The sequence below is a fragment of the Neofelis nebulosa genome, chromosome 2 (assembly GCF_028018385.1).
Source record: "Neofelis nebulosa isolate mNeoNeb1 chromosome 2, mNeoNeb1.pri, whole genome shotgun sequence".
Taxonomy (NCBI): Eukaryota; Metazoa; Chordata; class Mammalia; order Carnivora; family Felidae; genus Neofelis; species Neofelis nebulosa.
The window spans coordinates 78851381-78873192 of record NC_080783.1 but is presented as its reverse complement, the minus strand read 5'-3'; the positions used below and the strand labels follow the sequence as shown (position 1 = coordinate 78873192).

The 21812-nt window shown below is 33.5% G+C and overlaps 1 protein-coding gene across 11 annotated transcripts in view; it reads right to left on the bottom strand.

The window, feature by feature from the left end:
• The window catches only part of PRPF40A (pre-mRNA processing factor 40 homolog A), a 54633-nt gene that overhangs the window by 30427 nt on the left and 2394 nt on the right, over positions 1–21812 (bottom strand). For 10 of the 11 annotated variants that reach the window (XM_058715251.1, XM_058715252.1, XM_058715244.1 and 7 more), the window contains 3 exons: positions 10097–10177; positions 8660–8690; positions 6559–6575 (listed from right to left, as the gene is read on the bottom strand). In XM_058715251.1, the coding sequence (XP_058571234.1) occupies positions 6559–6575; positions 8660–8690; positions 10097–10177 (129 nt within the window). Of the gene's footprint in view, positions 1–6558; positions 6576–8659; positions 8691–10096; positions 10178–20594; positions 20675–21812 lie in introns of all 11 variants that reach the window. The other variant, XM_058715253.1, reaches the window with a different exon arrangement.

Genomic DNA, 21812 nt, shown 5'->3' with positions numbered 1-21812 from the left:
CCACCCAGGCACCCCAGAATACACAGAGACCCCTTAAAACTTAGCATTAAGAATACAAACAACCCAATCAAGAAATGGTCAAAGATCTGAACAGATACCTCACCAAAAAAGACATACAGGGGATAAAGAAGCCTATGACAAAATTCTTAACACTGTGTATTATTACAAATTAAAATTAACTCCCATTTATTACTGGTGAGAATTCAAAACAGCATAGCCACTTTGGAAGAGAGTTTGGGAGTTTTTTAAAAAACTAAATACATTAAAAAATTTTTTTAATGTTTATTTTTGAGAAAGAGAAAGAGAGTGAGCTCTGTGATGTGGGGCTCTAACTCACAAACCATGAGATCACGACCTGAGTCAAAGTCGAACACTCAGCTGACAGAGCCACCCAGGTGCCCCAAAAACCAAATACATTTTTACCATATGATCAAGCAAGTATGCTCCTTGGTTATTTATCCAAATGGTTGAAAACTTATATCCACACAAAGGCCTACTAGTTAATGTTTGTAATAGTTGTAACGATTGCCAAAACGTGGAAGCAAAACTAAGATGTCTTTCAGTAGATGAATGAATAAACTTGTGGCAAGTCCAAACAATGAAATATCATTCACTATTATTATTGTTACTATTGTATTATTCAGTCCCCAAAAGAAAAAAAGGTATTAAGCCATGAAAAAAAAAGCATATTAAATGCATTTAAGTGAATGAAACCAGTGAAGAGGGTATATACTATATGATTCTAACCATATGATACTCAGAAAAAGTAAAACTATATAGGCAATAAAAAGATCAGTCATTGCCAGGGGTAAGGGGTGGAAATTTTTAAGGCAGTGAAACTACTCTGTATGCACTGTCCTGACAGATACAACTCACAGAATGCAGAACACTGAGACTAAACTCTAATGTAAATTGGACTGTGGGTAATAAAGATGTGTCAATGTAGGATCATTAATTGTAACAAATGTAACACTCTGATGGGAGATGCTGATATGCATCTGTATGCAAGTAAGGGGAGGGGGTATTAAGGAACTCTGTACTTTGTGTTCAATTTTGCTAAGAACCTATAATCGCTCTACAAAACAGTCTATTTAAAACAATCCTAAACCTAGAAACCAAGAAAAACATACCACTTAATACCCTTTTAACAAAGAAGTCAAATGAAGGAAAAAGAAAAGATACTGGGAGCTGAGTGAAATGAAAACTATGTCAAATCTTAAGCAACACAGCTATAGCACTATAAAAAATAAGAATGTGTAACAACCATGAGCTAAGTACTCAAGAAACTAGAAAAAAGGCAACAGAGTAACCAAGAAGGAAATAAAGATGACCTCAGAATAAGCTGAATGGTTGTCCCCTCCAAAATACAAAGTAAAAGCAATGATAGGATTTCTAACTCTATGCTAAATAATTAAATCTCAACAAAATAGGTACCTGTAAAAACATAAATTAGAAGAAAATTAAAAGTGAAATAGCTCAACAACCACCAGAGAAATTGAAATGGTAATCCAAAATCTCTATCCTCAAAAAATATTAGGCCCAGTTAGTTTTTAGTTGTGTTCTATCAAGCTGTTAAGAAATAAGTTATGCATCATTTATATAAGTTGTTCTAAGGATCAGAAAGGGTTACTACCCAGATGGAAACAACCTAAGTAAGATATTAGCGAATTGAATTCAGAAGGAATTAAATACACAGGTTCACATATATATACTCTTAACACCCTTAATGAATAACTAGGATTCACTTTAGTAATGCTAAGATGAGATATCAGAAAATATATCTGTACACTTGCACTTTAACAGGCTACAGAAGAAATACCATGACCATCTCAACTATGAATTTTAAAATCCAGTTCATAATGACCTCTCAGCAAACCAGGAAAAGAAAGCATCAACTTAATAAGGGTCATACATCAAAAAGCTGCAGTAAACATATTAAATAGAGAAATTCAATACATATTTGCCTTGAGAGAGAAAACAAGATAAACATGACAGTTTATCACTGCTACTACTTACCATAGTACTAGAGGTTCTGGCTGACACAATAAAAGTTGAAATATTAGATATGATGATTAGAAAAACCCATTATTTGAGGAAGATAGTGTAACACACACAGAAAACCCAAAAAGCAACAGGAGTTCAGCAAACCTCCTGGATAAAATATAGGAGAAAGATTCGAAATAGCACCAAATCTTATAAAACATCTATAAATTAACAGAATGAGGGACAGACAAGCCTTCAATAGGAAAAACTTAAAGCCGTATTACAAAAGAAAAAAAACTGACTACCATGTTCACTGATATGACTTAATATTGTAAATACACCCCACAATCTATAAATTCAATGCAACGCCAATCAAAATACCAAAATTATCTTTTTGGACAACCTGACAAACTGATTAAAAAATTTAGATAGTATAATGTCATTTATAGAAAAAAAATTATATATAAAAAACCTAAAGACCTCAGCAAAAAACCTGTTAGAAAGAAATTCAGTAACATTGCAGGGTACAAAAATCTGTTGCATTTCTAAACACGAACAGAGTTAAGAAAAATTAAGAAAAAAAAATTCCATTTATGAACGCACCAAAAATAGTAAAATGCCTAGGAAAAAATGTAAGCAAGGAGGTGAAAGACCTGTACGCTGAAAACTAGGATACTGATGAAAATAACTGAAGACTAAATAAATGGAAAAGATGTTCCATATGCTCATGGATTGAAAACTGATACTGTTCAAATGTCCATACTACATAAAGCAATCTATAGAATCAATGTAATCCCTATCAAAATTCCAATGACACTTTTTTTTTTTTTTTTTTTTTTTATTTATTTTTGGGACAGAGAGAGACATAGCATGAACGGGGGAGGGGCAGAGAGAGAGGGAGACACAGAACCGGAAACAGGCTCCAGGCTCCGAGCCATCAGCCCAGAGCCTGACGCGGGGCTCGAACCCACGGACCGCGAGATCGTGACCTGGCTGAAGTCGGACGCTTAACCGACTGCGCCACCCAGGCGCCCCTCCAATGACACTTTAAAAAAAAATAGAACACATTGTCTTAAAATTTGGATGGAACCACAAAAAGACTGAATAGCTAAAAAGTAATCCGAAGAACAAAGCTGGAGGCATCATGCTCCCTGCTCTCAAACTGTATTACCAAGGTATTGTAATCAAAATAGTATATAGTACTGGCATAAACAAAGATATCTACATAATATAACAGAATCAAGATCTCAGAAATAAACTTATGTATGGTTGATTTACGACAAAGGAGGCAAAAATATACAAGAAAAGGACAGCTGCATGCAAAATAAAACTAACTAGTTAGATTAGTATTTTCCATCATGCATAAAAATCAACCCAAAATGGATTTAGGCTCGAATGTAAGACCTGAAGCCCTAAAACTCCTAGAAAAAAGGCGGCAAAAGCTCCTTGATCATCACTCTTGGCAATCATTTTTTTGGATCTGATTCCACAGCAAACATAACAAAAGCAAAATACACAAGTGGACATCAAACTAAAAACCTCTGGCACAACAAAGGAAATCAGCAAAATGAAAAAGCAACCTACTGAATGAGAGAAAAATATTTGCAAAACATGCATATGATAAAGGGCTAACATCCAAAATCTATAAAGACCTCACACAACTTAACAGCAAAAAAACCAAAACAAAACAAAAAAAACCTAAAAATGTGATTAAAAAACAGGCAGAGGATCTGAACAGACATTTTTCCAGGGTAGATATACAGGATGACCAAAAGACTTATGAAAAGATGCTCAACATCACTATCAGGGAAATGCAAATCAAAACCACAATGTGATATCACCTTACATTTGTTAGAATGCTTATTCTCAAAAAGAGATAATAAATGTTAGCCATGATGTGGGGAAAAGGAAATCCTCATGCACCGCTGGTGGGAATGTAAATGCTGAAGCCCCTACAGAAAATAGTATGAAGGCTCTTCAAAAAATTAAAAGTAGAACTACCATACTGTTCAGCTGTTCCACATCTGGGCATTTATTCAAAGAACACAAAATCATTAACTCGAAAAGATTTATGTACCCCTTGGTTCATTGCAGCATTATTATTTACAACAGCCAAGATATGGAAATAACCTAAATGTCCCTAGATGGATGAATGGATAAAGATGTGGTACACACACAAAAATACTATTCAGCTATAAAAAGGATGAAATCTTGCCATTTGCAACAACACAGACGGGCCGTGAAGGCATTATGCTAAGTAAGGATAAGTCAGAGGAAGAAAAATACCTTAAGATCTCACTTACATGTAGAATCTAAAAAACCCAAACTCAGATACAGAGAACAGATTACGTGTGGAGGTTCAAAATCAGTGGAGGGGGTAAACAGGTACAAATCTCCAGTTATTTTAAAATAAGTAGGTTATGGAGATGTAATGCACAACATGGTAATTACTATTAATACTGTGTTGTATATTTGAAGATTAAGAGAGTACATCTTAAAAGTCCTCATCACAAGAACAAAAGATCTGTAACCATGTATAATGACAGATGTTAACTAGATGTATTGTGATCATTTCACAATAGATACAAATATCAAATTATTATGTTGTAAAAAAATAAGCATAAAGAATATAAAGAAATAAGAACAAGAAAAAACACCCAAAAAATCTACACAAAAAATTTCCTAAACTTTTCCCAATACATGCATGTCTGAGGACATGTATCCAAGTGATCACCTATTCAGGAGGGTAGATAGGAGTGAAGATGAAGAATAAAGTGAAAAAATGTGAGGAATCCTCTCAGGATCAATGACAATGACTATCATCTGAAGAATTCAAGTAACTCAAATTTGTGTACCTGAAATCTAATAAGAATTAAAGCAAAAAGAAGTTTTCAAATATACAGTATTTTTAGATGGGAAAATTTAATAGAAAAGTAGAAAATGCCAATTCTCCCAAAACTGAAATGAATTAAATATAATCCCAGATAAAAACACAATTTTGTCTTTTGAGTGTGTGTGGGTATGCGTATACTTACAGATTATTTTTGGAGGGGGATACAAGAATTCATGTACTAACATCCAAAACCATTTAAGGAAATAATGAAAAGAGAAACCATGAAGACTTGCCTTACTAAGTATTAAAGTTATTTTAACTGGAAAACGTGCAAAATTGGATAAAAAAACCAAATACATACAGCCAATGCAGAAGAAAACTCAGAAACAGATGTCAGAGTATGTACAAATTTAATATATGACAGAAAAGATTCTTCCAATTGAGGGAAAAAGGGGTTTGACAGACAATGGACACAACCAAAACATTAATGGTGGTGGTCCCCTCAAGGTGGAAAAATTTAGGGTGAAATTTACTTTCTTCTTTTTAACTTATGTTTGCTTCTTAATCCCTCAAGTGAGCCTGAATTATTTAAATCAATAGGAAAAACATGCAACAATCACTAGTCAAAAATACAAAAAGGCACTTACAATGGAAGAATACGACATGGACATTTAAAAACCATTCAACTTTAAAAAACAGAAGATACAAGAAACTTTAAAACATTTAAATAAAGTTCACAATTAAAAGTCTTCCCCCCATATTTAAAATATTAACACATTTATAATCAAGTCACAGCTTTCTGTATTTCCTCAACCATAATATGAGAATAACAGCTACCTCTCAGGACTATTTTGATTAAATGAGATCATACATATGAAGTCTTCTTTCCGTTGATCTTTAAGGAATTAAAAAATACAAAAATCAAAGAAAACCTTGAGGCCAAAAGCTATGGCTTTTATCAAGAAGGATAAAATAGGAATCTTTAAGTAAGGCTTTCAAGCTTACATTATTTTCCCAAACATCATAAAAATATGTAACAGAACACCACATACCGAAATATTAACAAAAATAACTGTAACTACTATCTTAAAATCAAGTATGGAGAAAAAGAAATGCAGCATAGAGGTATCATTCTCTCCTTCCCTAAGGGAGGGAAAAGTCAAGCAATTGTGAATATCGTATTGGTCTTTCTGACACAATTAGGGAAGGTACAAGCAAAAAAGTATTTTAAAATTCTGTGTATTAGGAAAAGTTTATGTAAGACTTATAGTAATAAACAAGGGCACACAAATATTTGTATACGAAAGCACGTTCTAATATAAACCTTATGTGAAAATTATTGGTTAATTACTGTGTTCCTACTAGTTCTGTTTCCCTTCTAATCATACCAGGGAAGTTCAAATCTTTATAAAATCTGGTATGTATCTGATTCCTTTTTTTCTCATTAAGTCCCATCAAAATTAGATTTTAAGGTAAATCATTCAATTTTTTTTTTTTAAGTAGGCTTCACGCCCAACATGGGGTCTGAACTCACACCCTTAGGATCAAGACCTGAGCTGAGATCAAGGGTCAGACACTTAACTGAGCTACCCAGGTGCCCCTCAAACAATTTTCCAACCTTTGGCATAGAAAAGAAAGAAAAAAAGATTCAACTTTAGTAGATAAACTTTAAAACAGAAATAAGGATCAATGTTGTAGGCTAAAGAAGTATAATGAAATAAATATATTCCAGAGGTACTTACTGCACCAGATGCTGTACCTTTAAAAAAAAAAAAAGAATATTTACAATGTGATAAATCATACTCTCCTTGAGTGAACAGTTTTAAAGTATTTGTTCATACTATTTCTTCTGCCTTATCCTAGCACACTAAATATAAGGCTGTTCCATGTGACCTATGTGCATGCTCTCTTTTCCACAAAACAAATACTACAGCCTAAAGCATTTTCAGAATAAAGTGGCACTTTGAACCTGCAAAATGAAAACTCACTTGGATCCAGTTTGAGAAGTACTCACAACCTCTGCCTTTTGTTTCTCGTCTTGCTGTTATAGGTGTTTATCTTGACTAATTCCTTTCTCTACTACAGTACTGAAGTATAATACGTCAGACTTCAGATTCTATGCTTTAAATTTCTGGCAACTTCCACTATATAAATTCCATACTTGTGGTGTACAATACAGTATCCAGTAGCTACCACACGTCTGCTTAGGTTAAAAATTTTAATAAACATTAAATAAAAAAAAAAATTCAGCTCTTTTGCACCAGCCAATTTCAAGGACTCAGTAATCACATGTGGCTACTGACCACTGTATTCAACAGTACATATTACAGAACATTTCCATCACTGCAGAAAGGTCTATTAGATGGTACTATACTTTATTATTATCAAAACCCCTTTAGACATAAGGGGAAATCCCCATTAGTCACCAAGTTCAAATGAATAAGCTTTAACTTTAGAAACTAGTAATTTAAAACTATGTGTAAAAAAGAAAGTAACTATATGTAAAAAGAGAATAAAACAAAGTAAACACACACATATATATACTGAGAACAATCAAAGGAAGCTACTATGGATATCACTGGTAGAGCTAAGGCATTTAAAAAGTAATTAAGAAGAAATTTTATGAGTCTGTTTCTGGCTTACAGACACAGGAAACAAATTGTTGGTTACCAAAGAGGGGAGGGCAAAATAGGCAAACAGGATTAAGAGATACAAACTTCCAGTTGTAAAATAAGGCAATGGAATGAACAGCACAGGAAGTATAGTCAATAATATTATAGTAACTCTGGATGGTGACAAATGGTAACTAGACTTACTATGGGGATCATTTTGTAACGTATTAAAACATCGAATCAAAATGTTCTACAACTAAAACTAACAGATATTGTATATCACTTATACTTCAGTTAAAAAAAACATTTTTAAGGTAATTTTCCAGGACTATTTAGGCTAATAGTAACAGTAATCAGCTCTAGATATCTAAATAGGCAAAATACCATACTATGTATTTCAGAACATCATTTCAGCTTAAATAAATTTGTGAAGTGTCTTAAAAAGACCAATTATGCCCCATATAAACCTGCAGAAAAGCACAACATGGTGCATTTTAAATGTTTCAAACCATGTTTAAAACAAGAAATGTTTTGGCATAATCATGGAATAAAGCTCAGCATCTGTAAAACCAATTTATCTGGAACATTATTAATTCATAGATAATTGAGGCATTACTATTATATATGGAAAGTACACTAGGTGAAAGAAACAGTTATTGATAACTGGCTGGTTTACCACAAGGTTTACAAACTCCAATGGCTACAAGGATGAAGTAGTCCAGAAGGCCAATGAGAGTTGGCCTTCATATCTAAAGGAAGGAGTTACTACCTCATTCCACAATGTTTGCGGAGTACAAGTATGGGCTCAACCAGAATTTCTCATTCAAATATTCTCTGATTACCTACTGTGTTCATAAGGACCACTGTCAACAATGAATATTCAGATAATCCCATTTTTCAAGATAAATTCAAATCTTTGCGTAAAAAGATACATTTAATTCTTACATAAGGCCCACAGACTTTAAATGTTGTCAACTAATTATAAAACTTAAAAACATTGGGTAAAGAGTAACTGTAGACCAAATCTGGTCCCAGGACTCCAGATCTAGTAATTTTTTATGGATTGAATTATGAATGCTACCCCTGTTTCCCACGGCTTAAAAAAAAAGAAAAAATAATCAGGAGTTAATCATAAAACCCAAAGAGACACTGCTTTTATTACTTATTATAATAATACGATAGCTACTGTTCAAATGAAGTTTAATATTTAAACCATAAATGGCATACATACCAGCTGCTACATCCATATTATTTACTCCTGGCTGTAAGAAAACAAAATGAAATTAGTAATATTCACCTGTTTAAACTATATTTTATATATGTTCCTCATAAAGCACAATCAGTCCCTTTATGTATAATTCTCAAGCCACTGATTCAAAGTTTCTCAGTAAGTTTCAGTGGTATTAGTTCCCTGAGCTTGCTATAAACTGTAAAAGCACCAATAACTTGGGGCTACTGAAGCACTTTAACCTAAGTGTTTTATTTATGTGATCATCAGTTACATATAGTTCCACAACCCTTTACCCACAATTCTGAAACAGAAAAAGCTCTAAAAACCAAGTTTTTTCAAGTTTCAAATCAACACTCATTAGAGTGGCAAAATCTGCCCTGAATGACACGAGCTCTTTGTCTTTATTCATCCCACCCCAGACAGAATATCCCTAAGATACTGCTACAGAAATATTGTGTTCGAAATTATAAGGCACTGTCCAAACACCCTGAGGGAAACCTTTATATGATATATAGCGTACACAAAGTACAATTTTACAATATTAAACCACTTAAGAATATATTTGGCCCAAGGGTTTTGGATAAGACCTTTGCAAACTTACCACCCCAGTGGAGTATGCCACATCTACTCATTACAACCACTAGGCTACCAGGTAATAAATAAGTTATGCTCATATGAATATAATAATGATATACATATTGCTATACAATTCAATAAGGGTGAAAAGGCTGTCAAGCATTTTCTAAGTAATGTGCCATCACGGAAGTCTCATGTAAGATAAATTTCGAATAAAACCTTCTGATTTCTAAATCTAGGATCGAGTACTAAATCCCACTACATCAATTTTTAATTAACACTCCATAAAGCAAATGTCTACTCTTTAAGATTAAAATGCTACCAGACCAGGGGCAGGGTGGCTCAGTGGACTAAGTATCTGACTCTTGATTTTGGCTTAGTTCATGATCTCATAGTTGTCAGATCGAGTCCCATGTTGGGCTCTGCTCTGGGCAGGGAGCCTGCTTAAGATGTTCTCTCTCCTTGTCTGCCCCTGCCCTTTTTGGGCACAACTGTTTGCACGCATGTGCGCTCTCTCTCTCTCTCTCTCCCTTCCCCCCCTCGGCCCCCCCAAAATGCAACCAAACCAATAAAATGCTTCTACTGGATAGGTTATACTTCTTAGTTATTCTACTCTTGTTTAACATAGATTAAAAACTAAAGATTACACGTAAGTACAGGAAAAAATGTGAATGTCTATCACTGAAGAACCTAAAAAAATAAAAGCCCACTGTAATTCCCATTTTGTGTTACAGTACTCAAGACATACTTAAAAAGCTAACATGACAGCCTATAAAAAATTATATATAGCATGTTACGTCACATATAAAAGTGGTAAAGCAGTCAAAACATCACAGAAAATAATCACTTTTACTGGATTACCGGTAAGGCAGGCTGCATGGAAGCTTGAGACATATGAGACATCATCATTCCAGGCATTACTGAAGACATCATTCCAGGCATCTAGAATAAAAGTAAAAAAAGGTTACTATATAAAACCAAAGCATTTAACAGGACTTTAAGAATCTATCTGGTTATCAAAGTTAATATGTACACCTCAAGATTTAAACCCAATTAACACTATTATTACATGAATAGTATGCTTAGTAAGTGCTTGTTGAATGAATGAAGTATTTTATCAATGAGCTATTTTTAATATTTGCCATAATGTATATGTATAGTTAAAATTATTTTAACAAATAAACTTAAAAGTTTGCACTTTTATTTCCAATGTAAATTTGAGAATATTAACGTCCTTTTAATTTTAACTCCTCACTCATGTTTTTCTCCCTTCTTCGGAGCGAGACAAAAATTTTTTCTATTTCTCACCTTTGACTTTTAATATCTGTAGTAAATAAATTTTACAGTAATCTGGCTCTTTAAAAAATTCTCGATCAAAGGTACTTAAAATTCAATGACTATAAAAAATATGTAAAAAACCCCAAACTTTAGACATAAATCACCTATGCCTTCTCTTGAAAAGAAAAACTTAATAAAGCACATAAACGAATATCTGAAGAAAGAAAATACTAGTTTTGGAGGTTAATCTAGCCTACCAATGTCTGCCATCCAAAACTATGAATGAACCTTTACTACTAAAAATGAATTAAAAAAAATGTGGATTAACATAAATTTCCAAGGGATTTTGACCCAATAGTCATCCATATTAGTATAATCCCACATTATAACTTTGATTGTAACAGGAATAAATCTAAGAAAAACATGGAGGGGGATAAAAATCGTATATAGTAATCATAGGTACTGGAACACAGTAAGTAGGTATTCAGTTTCAAATTAAATGAAAATTGGGAGAAACAGGAAATACAAACAAGTATATTGGTCAACAGGTACATATAAAGTCTACTAAAGGTAATAACACTTGTATACTGAATTTTATTATTTGAGAAAATCAAATCAGAGCAAAACGAGGCTAAAGTACCATTAAAATGAAGTATCATTGTATTAATGGATTAAAAAACAAAAAGGTTTTCTGTTCCTTAAAATACCCTTAAAATTGCTTAAACATCATGAAACAAGAACCTGACAGAAAACATGTGACCAGTACTTGGAATATATGGTGAAATTAACAGTTGGAAAAAAAAAAAAAAGGTTCAGAATTTGAAAACAAAAGTACAAGCTTCCACTACCCAGGCTGAAAGAATTAGAGAAATAATTATACATTAAGAGAAAAAAACATAGCAATCAAATGAGAACTAGGCTTGTTCCCTCCTTGCCCTACTCCCAACAATATATACTCACACCTAATTTTACTTTAGGCTAATAGCAATGTAGTTTTGCATTCTTAAAGTACTAAGTAACTGATTATGAGAGGAAGCATACTGGGCAACAGAGAGAAACAGCCTGGTACTTAAAATGGTCTATATATAAAATCCAAAGCTGTCAACATATCGAAAAATTAGAATTCTAAGCTAAATTGAAAAGTTGAACTTTGAAAACTTGGGAAAGAAGTATTTTCTCATAACAATTAAAGACATTAAGTGGGGTAAAATCTCCATCATGTAACAGAACACTTCCACATGGTAGCAGTACAAATGAATCTAATTTCAATTTGAAATACTCTTGACTTCAAAAGACAGTGATCAAATCCCATTTAAAAACCAAGGGACAAAAATCCTTACATATAACAAAAGTTGACTAGAACAGGCCAGTGACACTTAAAGCAAACAATATTTGAAAACCATTAAACAGTCTGACAGAGTTCTCAATTGTTTTTCTTCCCACACTTCAAATCTTAAAACAGCTAGAAAATTTGCGTTTAGACTAAAACTCATGGAATTGATTATAGAGTGAGATTTAGTGTTAAATAAAAAGCTAAATTCTCCCTCAACATCTCTGTGAATTCTGAGGGGCAGCAACTAGTTAGGCTTGTTCAACTGGACAAACACTGGAAAGATTCTTAAATTACGTACAACTGAGCATCTGAAAGTAAACAGATTATTAATGTAATTTTAGACAAAACCTGTGGTATTTTAAAGCTAAAGCTAAAAAACAAAAACATAAATACGAAATATACTACATTCTTATGAAAAGCTATTGTAAGTATTAGACAAAATAAAAACTCTTCCAGACACCTGAGCATCACAAAAAGCCTGTTCCCCAAAGCCTAAAGAATCTACTTTGTGGAAATGTTACGATTTCCTTTTTTAAACATTAATTTTAGGATACACATAATATGGGGATATATGTTTCAACTCATCTGGATTCTTCCAGAGGATTTGTGTTAACTTAGGCCAGTCATTGGCAGCCCCATCAACATGATACCATTTAAAATTTCTAAGTTAACAATATTTTGTTTTATACAAACTGATCCAGGTTGCAAGCTTATGAGATTTCTGGTTCAAATCCTCAGAAGTGACTTTTCCCTCCCTCAGCCCAATAACCAAAGTTGAGGCATTCAGAAGTTACTTTGTTGTCCCTCTGCAGGTTTACTTCTTGCTTCACATGAAGGGACTAAACAGCCCCTTGGTCTCCCAGCTTTATCTGAAGAGTATTTTAGACTTCTCATTAGGTTTTTTTTCTAAGGGCACATCATATAATGGAGTATCTTACCACTGCATCTTAAGTTCAATGAAAATAGGATGTTGACTCAAAATAGTTGAAGGGAAAATTCTTAACACAGTTGCTACAACGATGCCACTATGAATTCCATCAGCCAGATCATTCTTGAAGCTACAAAGCAGTAGTTCGTGTAAGCTTAATGAAAAGTACACTAGAAAATCACAGTCATGTAGAGCTTCACAAATTTCAATTTAAGCTATTTTTGAGAATATATTATTATAATTACAAAATTTTAGTTATTAGGAAACAGAAGAAAATGGAATGGTAGAACACATACATGTGAGCCATAAATTAAATTGTCTAAAATATTAAATATCTGAATTTTATGGACACTTTGACACTTCTTAAAACCAAAATTAATTCAGATATTCTACTTGGCATACTTTATTCATAAACGGCCATTTGTGTATATATACTATATAAAAATTTTTCTATGCATATTTCTATTCTTTTAATAACAAGTTTAATCATTTATCACAATGTCCTCAGAAGAAATACCAGTGTGAAAAAAAAAAAACAAGTAGAAACTAGGGAGCACTGCACAATCTGCTCATTCTTAGCATCCCAATTTGGGAAGTTCCTAATGTTAGATAAAATCAAGCCTGTTTCATTCTTTACCAGATATTTTTAAAATTAAAGGTAAAGTAATAAAAGCAATTCCATCGACGCTACAACACATTAGTTGCTCAAAATGTAAACTAAATTAGCCCAGTTGTTTTATGTTATCAAAACAAATTGAAGATCTTCACGTGGGCACTTCAAAAGTTCTTTTCTTCATTATTATTTCCTGAAGATTTTCCTGCTGGAAAGAAATCACACAACCTAAGCTCTTTTTGTCTAAAAATTAACTTTTTAAATCTTGTTGATTATTCAAAACCATTCTTTCTGCAAACCTGAAGTTGCAAATTGATTATCTAAAAAGTTAGATTGCTCTTTTTAAAAAGTATACTTTAATGTTTATTCATTTTTGAGAGAGAGAGAGAGACAGAGTGCAAGCAGGGCAGGAGCAGAGAGAAAGGGAGACATAGAATCCGAAGCAGGCTCCCAGGCAGGGGCAGAGAGAGAGGGAGACACAGAATCCGAAGCAGGCTCCCGGCTCTGAGCTGTCAGCACAGAGCTCGACGCGGATCTCAAACTCACAAGCCGTGAGATCATGACCTGAGCTGAAGTCGGACGTCTAACCGACTGAGCCACTCAGGCACCCCATAAAAAGTTAAATTGCCTTTTTATTTGGTTCCTCTTAAATGTGGTGTTAAAGTCAAATTCCACAAGTAAGTACACAGAGGGTATTAAGTCTTATACTTAAAAACCATGATCCTTTATACCACTAACTTACCTTATGAATGAATGCAAAAAATTAATCAGTGAAAAACTGTAAAAACTACATCTCTGAATGTAAGCAGATATTCATTTGATTAGAAATAAATAGAAATACTTCTGTTTAAAAAGTATATCCTTAACAACCCAAAATAATAAGTAGCTGCATTTTGGGACAATTATTTAACTTAAGTCCTCTTCATCTACAATTATATATAAATTCAAGACATTTGTCATTTTCTGAGATTACATTTAGATGAACAAAAAATAGACTACACTTGCACAAACTGGAATAGAACCTTACCATTCATGACGTTTCATTAATTTTAGGATACACATAATATAGATATATATGTTTCAACCCATCTGAATTTTTTTGAGATGATTTGTGTCAACTTAGGCCAGTCACTTGGCAGCACCATCAGTATGAAACCATTAAAAATCTAATAATTTAATTGCCAGGATTTAGGTTGCTAAATTCTCTCAACCTGGATAGTTTAGAATTGCTGAAGTATATACGCTATTCCTTCAGAATCTAAGGAGGTTAGCTTAATGACATAATCTCCTACTGCTATACGAGGAAGCAGTCTAGTATAGCTATGAAGTCTAGAGTGAGACTACCAGAATTCCTATCCAGCATGGCCATTTACCAGCTGTGTGATCTTGGGCTAATTTACATAACCTATCTGGGCCTCAATTTTCTCCTTGTAACCTGGGGGAAAATAGCACTCATCTATTAAGACTGCTATAGGGATCAAATGGGACAATGCATGGAAGGTGCACAGAACAGTGCTCTATAAATACAGCTGTTTTATTACAACTGCTCTCCTTCAAACAAAATCATCAAAGTTTCTCTTATATTGCCCAGTCTCTCATCTATTCCCTAACTATTAGATCGGCACCTCGGTTCTTTAAGGATACCTAGTAAATAATGTAAAATCATCATCTTTGCTAGGAATCAACATGTGTAATAAGGCAATCCATTTTGATCATCAAATTTAGTGCTGGCTCTGCAATGTCACTGGACAAATTACTTCATTCACGGAGCCTTACTACTGCCATCTATAAATCAGGCATTCATCCTGTAGCCAACTCACTTTTCAGAGTCAAAAGGATCAAATCTCTCAAAGTTATATACAAAGATGGTGCTAGAATTACAATCCTAATACAGATTAGGCATCACCACCCTATTTCCTAAAACCTTAAAAGAAAATTATGTGCAAAAGGGCAAGTAAATAGTTTACTATCTCTTACTAAACTCCAAACTTAAATGAGGGCAAAGAAAACTACTGGGTATGGATATATGACACAAAAACTTAAAAATAGAGTTGAATGAAAATAAACTAATTTTAATTTTTAAAAAGCTCTAAACACAGACTAGGGATACAAACAAACTGTGATGTCTCAAGTCATACAGAATTATATTTTAAAACTTCCTTTAAAAAGTCACCCAAGCCTTCTTTCAAACATAAACCATCTGGTATTCAAGTATAGAGGGACATACAACTGTTACTATCTCCTATCCCTTTAAACTAGGTTCAGTTTTGTAACTAGTTAAATTAGTCCTTTAAAGTAGATTTAACCTAGAGTCCTTTAAACTAGATTCAGTTTTGTAACTAGTTAAATCATTACAAATCGTTTATATGAAACTTCATTTTTTAGTTTTCTCTCAATTGTGGGCATCTTTACAACAAAGAGCACATCTCATTTGTGTACGTATTATTGGTGCAGAGGACAGGTACACAGACACAGCAGAAACTCAACCTGTATTAGTCAACTTTATGACCAATTCTTATTTCTGTATAGGAGAGAGAAATTTTCCATTGTATTTAACAAATATATGGTAACAAATACATAATGACCTCAAAATTACTGAAAAATAAAAATCACCTTTCAGAGAATTAACTATTTTCTTGTATCACATGGTCAAAGAAACTATACCAAGTCTATGTTTCTGAACAGAAACTTAATATTCATCCATGAATCAAAAGATAATTAAAAAAAATCTTAACCTCAACAGAAGATCAGGACCTAACAAGTAAAATTATGTTTGTATTGTAATGAGAACATTTTTTTTAAGTCTAAGATAAATGAGTTTTAAGCGGGGCGGGGGGGGGGGGGGGGATCAAAGCTGAAGATAAAGCAAACTATCTGTCAACTCAAAACAGTCCTCACTTGCTGGCAGGTTTACTCTTTTAACAGACATGGCTAGCAGCATCACCCAGATTTGGAGAAGATTCAGGTTTCCACTTTCGGTGTACTGTACACCAAGTAAAAAAGAAGCAATTAGAAGCAGGTTTTCTTTCAAACCCATCATGCAAAACATCATTATCTTTAGTAACCACTAACCACAATTTATTTTTCTTTAATAAGCAAAAGAAATGTATGATTACTTGACCAGAGAAAGAAAACAAATATAAAAGATTCATCTCCACAAAACTTCCAAATGTCTGGAGTAACACGACAGCCATCAGTTAGAAGATGAGAAAATCAAGCGTGTGAGGAATGCCTGTAAGTTTTCAGTACAGGATATATAGATTCATTTTAACATCACAGTCAGAAGACTTAAATGCTTATCGACTAAAAGTAATATGAAGGTATGGTAAAAGAAAGAATGAAAGACTAACAACTTCCATATGAGACATTCATCTACTCATTCTTTCATAAACCTTCAACTTAGCTCTATTATTTCTCTACATAAAAACCAAACATTCTAGTACAGAGTTATAGGACATATACACACAGCTACCAAATCTTTACCTAGTTATTGATATACAATTTCATGATTCTAAGTCATGTCACAGACCTTTCTAACAAACCCAATTAAAAGTCAACCTGTTAACCTGTTGAGATTTGTTCTCTTTCCTTTTTAATCCTGTTACTCAATGAATACATTTGTTGCACTCTACAATGCTTCATTCATGTCTGTTAATACTAATTTGGATGTTGCCTTTTCCTCCTAAAGACCAGACTAAATGAATAAACAGCCCCAATAATAGCATTTCTCACAAAATGCTAATTCCATGCAACATTAATTCCATGCAATGTGCTAGACAAAGCAAAATAAACACATTAACAGGGAGGTAAAGAAGGCTGGGGAGGTGGGGGAGCAGAAGATGGTAAAATAAAACCAAGAAACACTGAGAAAAATGGTTTCAGAAGGCTTCTGCAAGACTTCTCAACATCTTTAGAATACTGTGCCCTTGAATGTCAAAGGCAGAAGAGGGGTACAGTTCATTTTTTCCACACTTACAGTCTTTTTAGAGGTCTGCAAATATTCCCCATACTTACAAACACTACTCTAGCTAAGGGTTTTGAATAGGTAAGTTCATATTTAACTGAAATACTATCTAAAGAAAATAGCATCATTAGTAAATCCATCAAAATCTAACCACATACACACAGCCGAGAAGTTATACAAACACATTAGTTCTAGCTCAATCTATTTTTTTAAAAAAATTACTTGCCTGGATAACGTAAATGCATATAGAAAGTTACTGAGATTCAACAATCATGAGCAAATAACTTAAAAAAAAAAAAGGCTTTCTGTCACTTCCTAACATTCAATTCAATGGCATGGATTCTCTAAATACCCAAAAGTAAAGGTAATTCAAAACCAATAGGAACAAATCAATTGGTCAAATCAGCCAGAAAAACCTAAGACACCCAACACTATGGATTTCTCTGGAAGGCCTATATTCCAAATCATTTTCCCTTAGGGTATGGAAAAATTAACTTCTTAAAAAAACGATCAATAAAATCATACTGATAGAAATATATTTGCTTATAATTTAAAATAAAAGGAAATAAATATTTTTGCTTTATTCACCAAACAAAAATTATTTACTTCATTTTATCTTCCATTTTTATCAAATGAAAAAGCAACTGTAGAGAGGCATACACTAAGAAGTGGTAACAATGTAAAGTCACAAGTAACCACTGGAAATAGTCACATGTAACAACTACTATCTTCAAGGCCTATAATGTAGGAAAGAGTATGTTTTTGTTTCATTCATTCAACAAGTATTTTACTGAGCACCCATGCTGTGCCAAGAACTGTGCTCAGCACCTGTGGACTTCTTAAAAAGTAGAAAACACAGGTCCTGCCCTCTAAGAGCTTACAGTCTATTACTTGCTGGAAAGACAGAGCAATTAAACCATTAAACAAAACAAATCAAAACTAAATCCCCAAATAACCAAAATAGTAAGAGTTGTGGGCAGATTTCATAGGATTTTAATATTTTGAAGGGGAGGTGTATGCTGGACAAAGTTATTGCTGAGGATCTTTGAGAGAAAGCAGAACTTGAAATGGTAGAACTTAGGTAAGAAAAGTTCATGGTGGTAGTGAGCTGTGGGCAGGAGGGCATGAACACCATGAGCTCAGTCATGAACTGATTCAATCACCCAAGATATAAAAAGACCAGCCTGGTTTCAAATTAGGGAGTGTGAAGACATGCAGCTCAGAATCATGCACTGAACTGCACTATGGGAGAGTCTTGAAAGTTAAATTGTGAAATTTAGACATTATACAGGTACAGAAAAACACTGGAGGTTCTTGGGCAAGGAGACAACACCCTGAAATCTAAAAGAATTTGAGGGGGCAGCTTAAAGCAAAAACAAACAAAAAACAAAACAAAAAAGCAACAACAAAAACAAAAAAACCCTAAAAGTTAAGAGCATCTTGGGCATGAGAGTGTAACTGCTTGGGTCCAGATGGCAGCAGGAATGGACTCAAGATCTGTTAAAGCCTGTCTTACTCAATTTAAGGACAAGAAAATCAAACTCATTTGTAAAAAGCAATGATTCATTTATCAATTTATTGAATAGAGCCCAAAAAGTAATGAATAATTAGAATTAGGGAGGCACTACTAAAAGTATTGTTACTTCCACATCAACCCATAATATCTCATACATATCACCTACTCTTCTTATCAAATGATCTGAATTGAACCATAGGTTGTTAGAGCTGAAAAAGTTTAGTCTTTTACTCTACTTTTCTCATTAAAAGAAAAATAAAAAATTAAAAAAAGAAAAAAAGAGCCAGCTTAAAGGACTTTCAGTGAAGGCAAAATCACCTGTGATAAAAGAAGGACTTGCATGTCCTTTGTGTACAAAGAACAACAAAAATTAGATGTGAAAACATTTTAAAAGCAAAACATTACTTACTATATAAGTAGAAGATGGCCTCACATATAATCACATCTTAAGGCAAATCTCTACTGCAAATTTTTGAGTACTGCCAGCAAGCAGGGAAATTATTTATAATGGTTTTTTTTAACCAGTGATAAACCATTATTTAATTTCCATATTATGTAAAGGTTACACAACTTTCAAGGTCCCTTCCAGCTGTTAAGATTCTATAATCCTGTAAAAGCAGAAGAACAACCTTCCCACATGAAGTTAACATACAGTAAGAGGCAAATTTAACCTATACAACAGATAACTGATACAAACTTGAAAGAAATGCACTTTTTAGTACTAATAGATTCAGCCTGAATTCTAAAAGGGGCACTGTAGGTTATCTCCTGAATAAAAACAAATAAAAAAACTCTTTAAGAAAACCATAATACTCCTTTAACCTGTAACTTGATGCATCAAAAAAATTACGACTTCTGGCTCCGTAGGTGGGTATTCTGTCCAGTCATCATACTATTTTACAAACAAGTTTTAAAATTTCACGTCATGTTCACTAACATTCCAAAGACCAGAATCATTTAGCAAGTAAGACTGGCACCAATTTTCATCTTCAGCTGGTCCCAGAATGAGGTATTAATGTGAACTAGGCAATATACATGAAGGTTCCATAACCTTCAGTCCCAAAGTCTAAATCTGTAAATTGACTTTTTAAAATTGAATGGCAGAACCCTACCAACTTTGTGTCACCACACTGAACTACATAGGCACCCTACTGTTTCTCATTATCTTCTGACCATTAATATCTCTAAGTGGGAAGACAGAAGAGATGATATGCAGAAAAAAGATCAATTTTGCTAATTAGCAACTTTTATCTTTAAGGTAGTTGCTTACAGGCTTTAAATTAGATTTCTAGATTACTTGAGAATTTAAATTATCCATGCCCTCCTAGTCTGTTACCAAAGCTCAAATAAGAATTAGTTTTACTAATTTGGGTCCCATATAAGTTAGATATTAAGAAGAAAAAAAGAAACAATCAAATTTTAAGGAAAAACAATGGAGTTTCTTTTGGGACCCTCAGAGCTGGACTCTTAAGTCATCCATTCATTCATGATCCTAACAAGAGCCAAATAGCAAGTAACCTTACTAGGAAGATGGTCACTGATACAGCTAAAGAGAAAGGGCCATAAAGCAAACTGTGACCAGCTTATGTCAATGAGATACACAAAAGTACTTAAAAAAATAAATAAAATCTGCATTTTACTAGAAATGACTAGCTGGTGTCTTGGTCTGGTAGTGCAATAGCACCATTACAGCAAGGGTAAGCAGGTCAATCCCTTGCAAAACTTACCTTGATTGGCCCAATGGAAACAGAAGGCCCCAGAAAAGAGAGAAGCATCTGGCAGTAGCAAATTGTTTTATTTTATCTTTCTGTGGAAAGAAACTAATTTTAAATAAGAACCAGAGCATTTAAAGAATAAATATTTTTTAAAGCTCATTATCTAGTTAGAGCAGCTCTACTAAGAAAACCAGAAGAGCTCCTTGCTGCTTAGAGATGGAGAGAAACAGAAGAGGAATCAGAATTGTTTCTCCATCACCTAAGGGAGTTTTAAATCTTGTGTTATTCTAGAATCACAGAATAAATGGTTCTTTTATTAAAAAAACAAACAAACAAAAATCCTCCCAGCAGAATTTTGGGGGCCTGGTGTCTTTGAGTAAAAATTTTTATACAAACTTAAGGGCTATATTCCAAATAAAGAAGAAAGCCACTTGACATTAAGCCCTTCTACTCCTAAGGTTAAGTTAAAAACAGAAAGACACAGAGCAAACTCCTTTCTCCACTATAATTTCACCAATAAATTAAAATATCAAGGCTCAAATGATTATCAGCAAAAACAGTATTAATTAGCAGAAAGACCATACCTAATTGGCTTTCCAAAATATTTTATCAACCTAAATTTTTGATAATTTATAGATACTAAAATGGAAAGAACTCAACTAACAAAGAATATATGTATCACAGAACCTGACAGGGGGCATAAAATTATTCATGGTAACTGAACCTGTTACCTTTCTTGGATGCTTCTCTAGGAACTCAGTTCTACTGAATTCACTGAGTCAGCATTAAAACCTTTTGATCCAAATCACTCCCACAAAATATCCGTTTACAATTTATACTGGAAATGAAAGGGACAGCTCAAAAGCAGGAGTGCAGAAGCAATAAGCATTTAAAACAAAACAAAACAAAACAGCGTAAGTGGAAAATGAACCACCTATTTGGCACTGTCCTAATGAAGAATTAAATTAGAGTAGAACCTTCCTATTCTATTCCCAACACGGGCGCGCGCACGCACACACACACACAGAAGAGAATGCTATTTCAGGAATCAACTTTATTCTAAACCAAGACCTAAACAATTGTGTTTTTTTAGACTCTATGCATTTACATGGTCCACGGACATAAATTATGTTGACCTATAATATTCACTACTCAAGCATTAACTTCAATTGACATAATAGGAAAAAGGAAGTTATTAAATTAAAAAGACTACATATACAGCTACTTAAT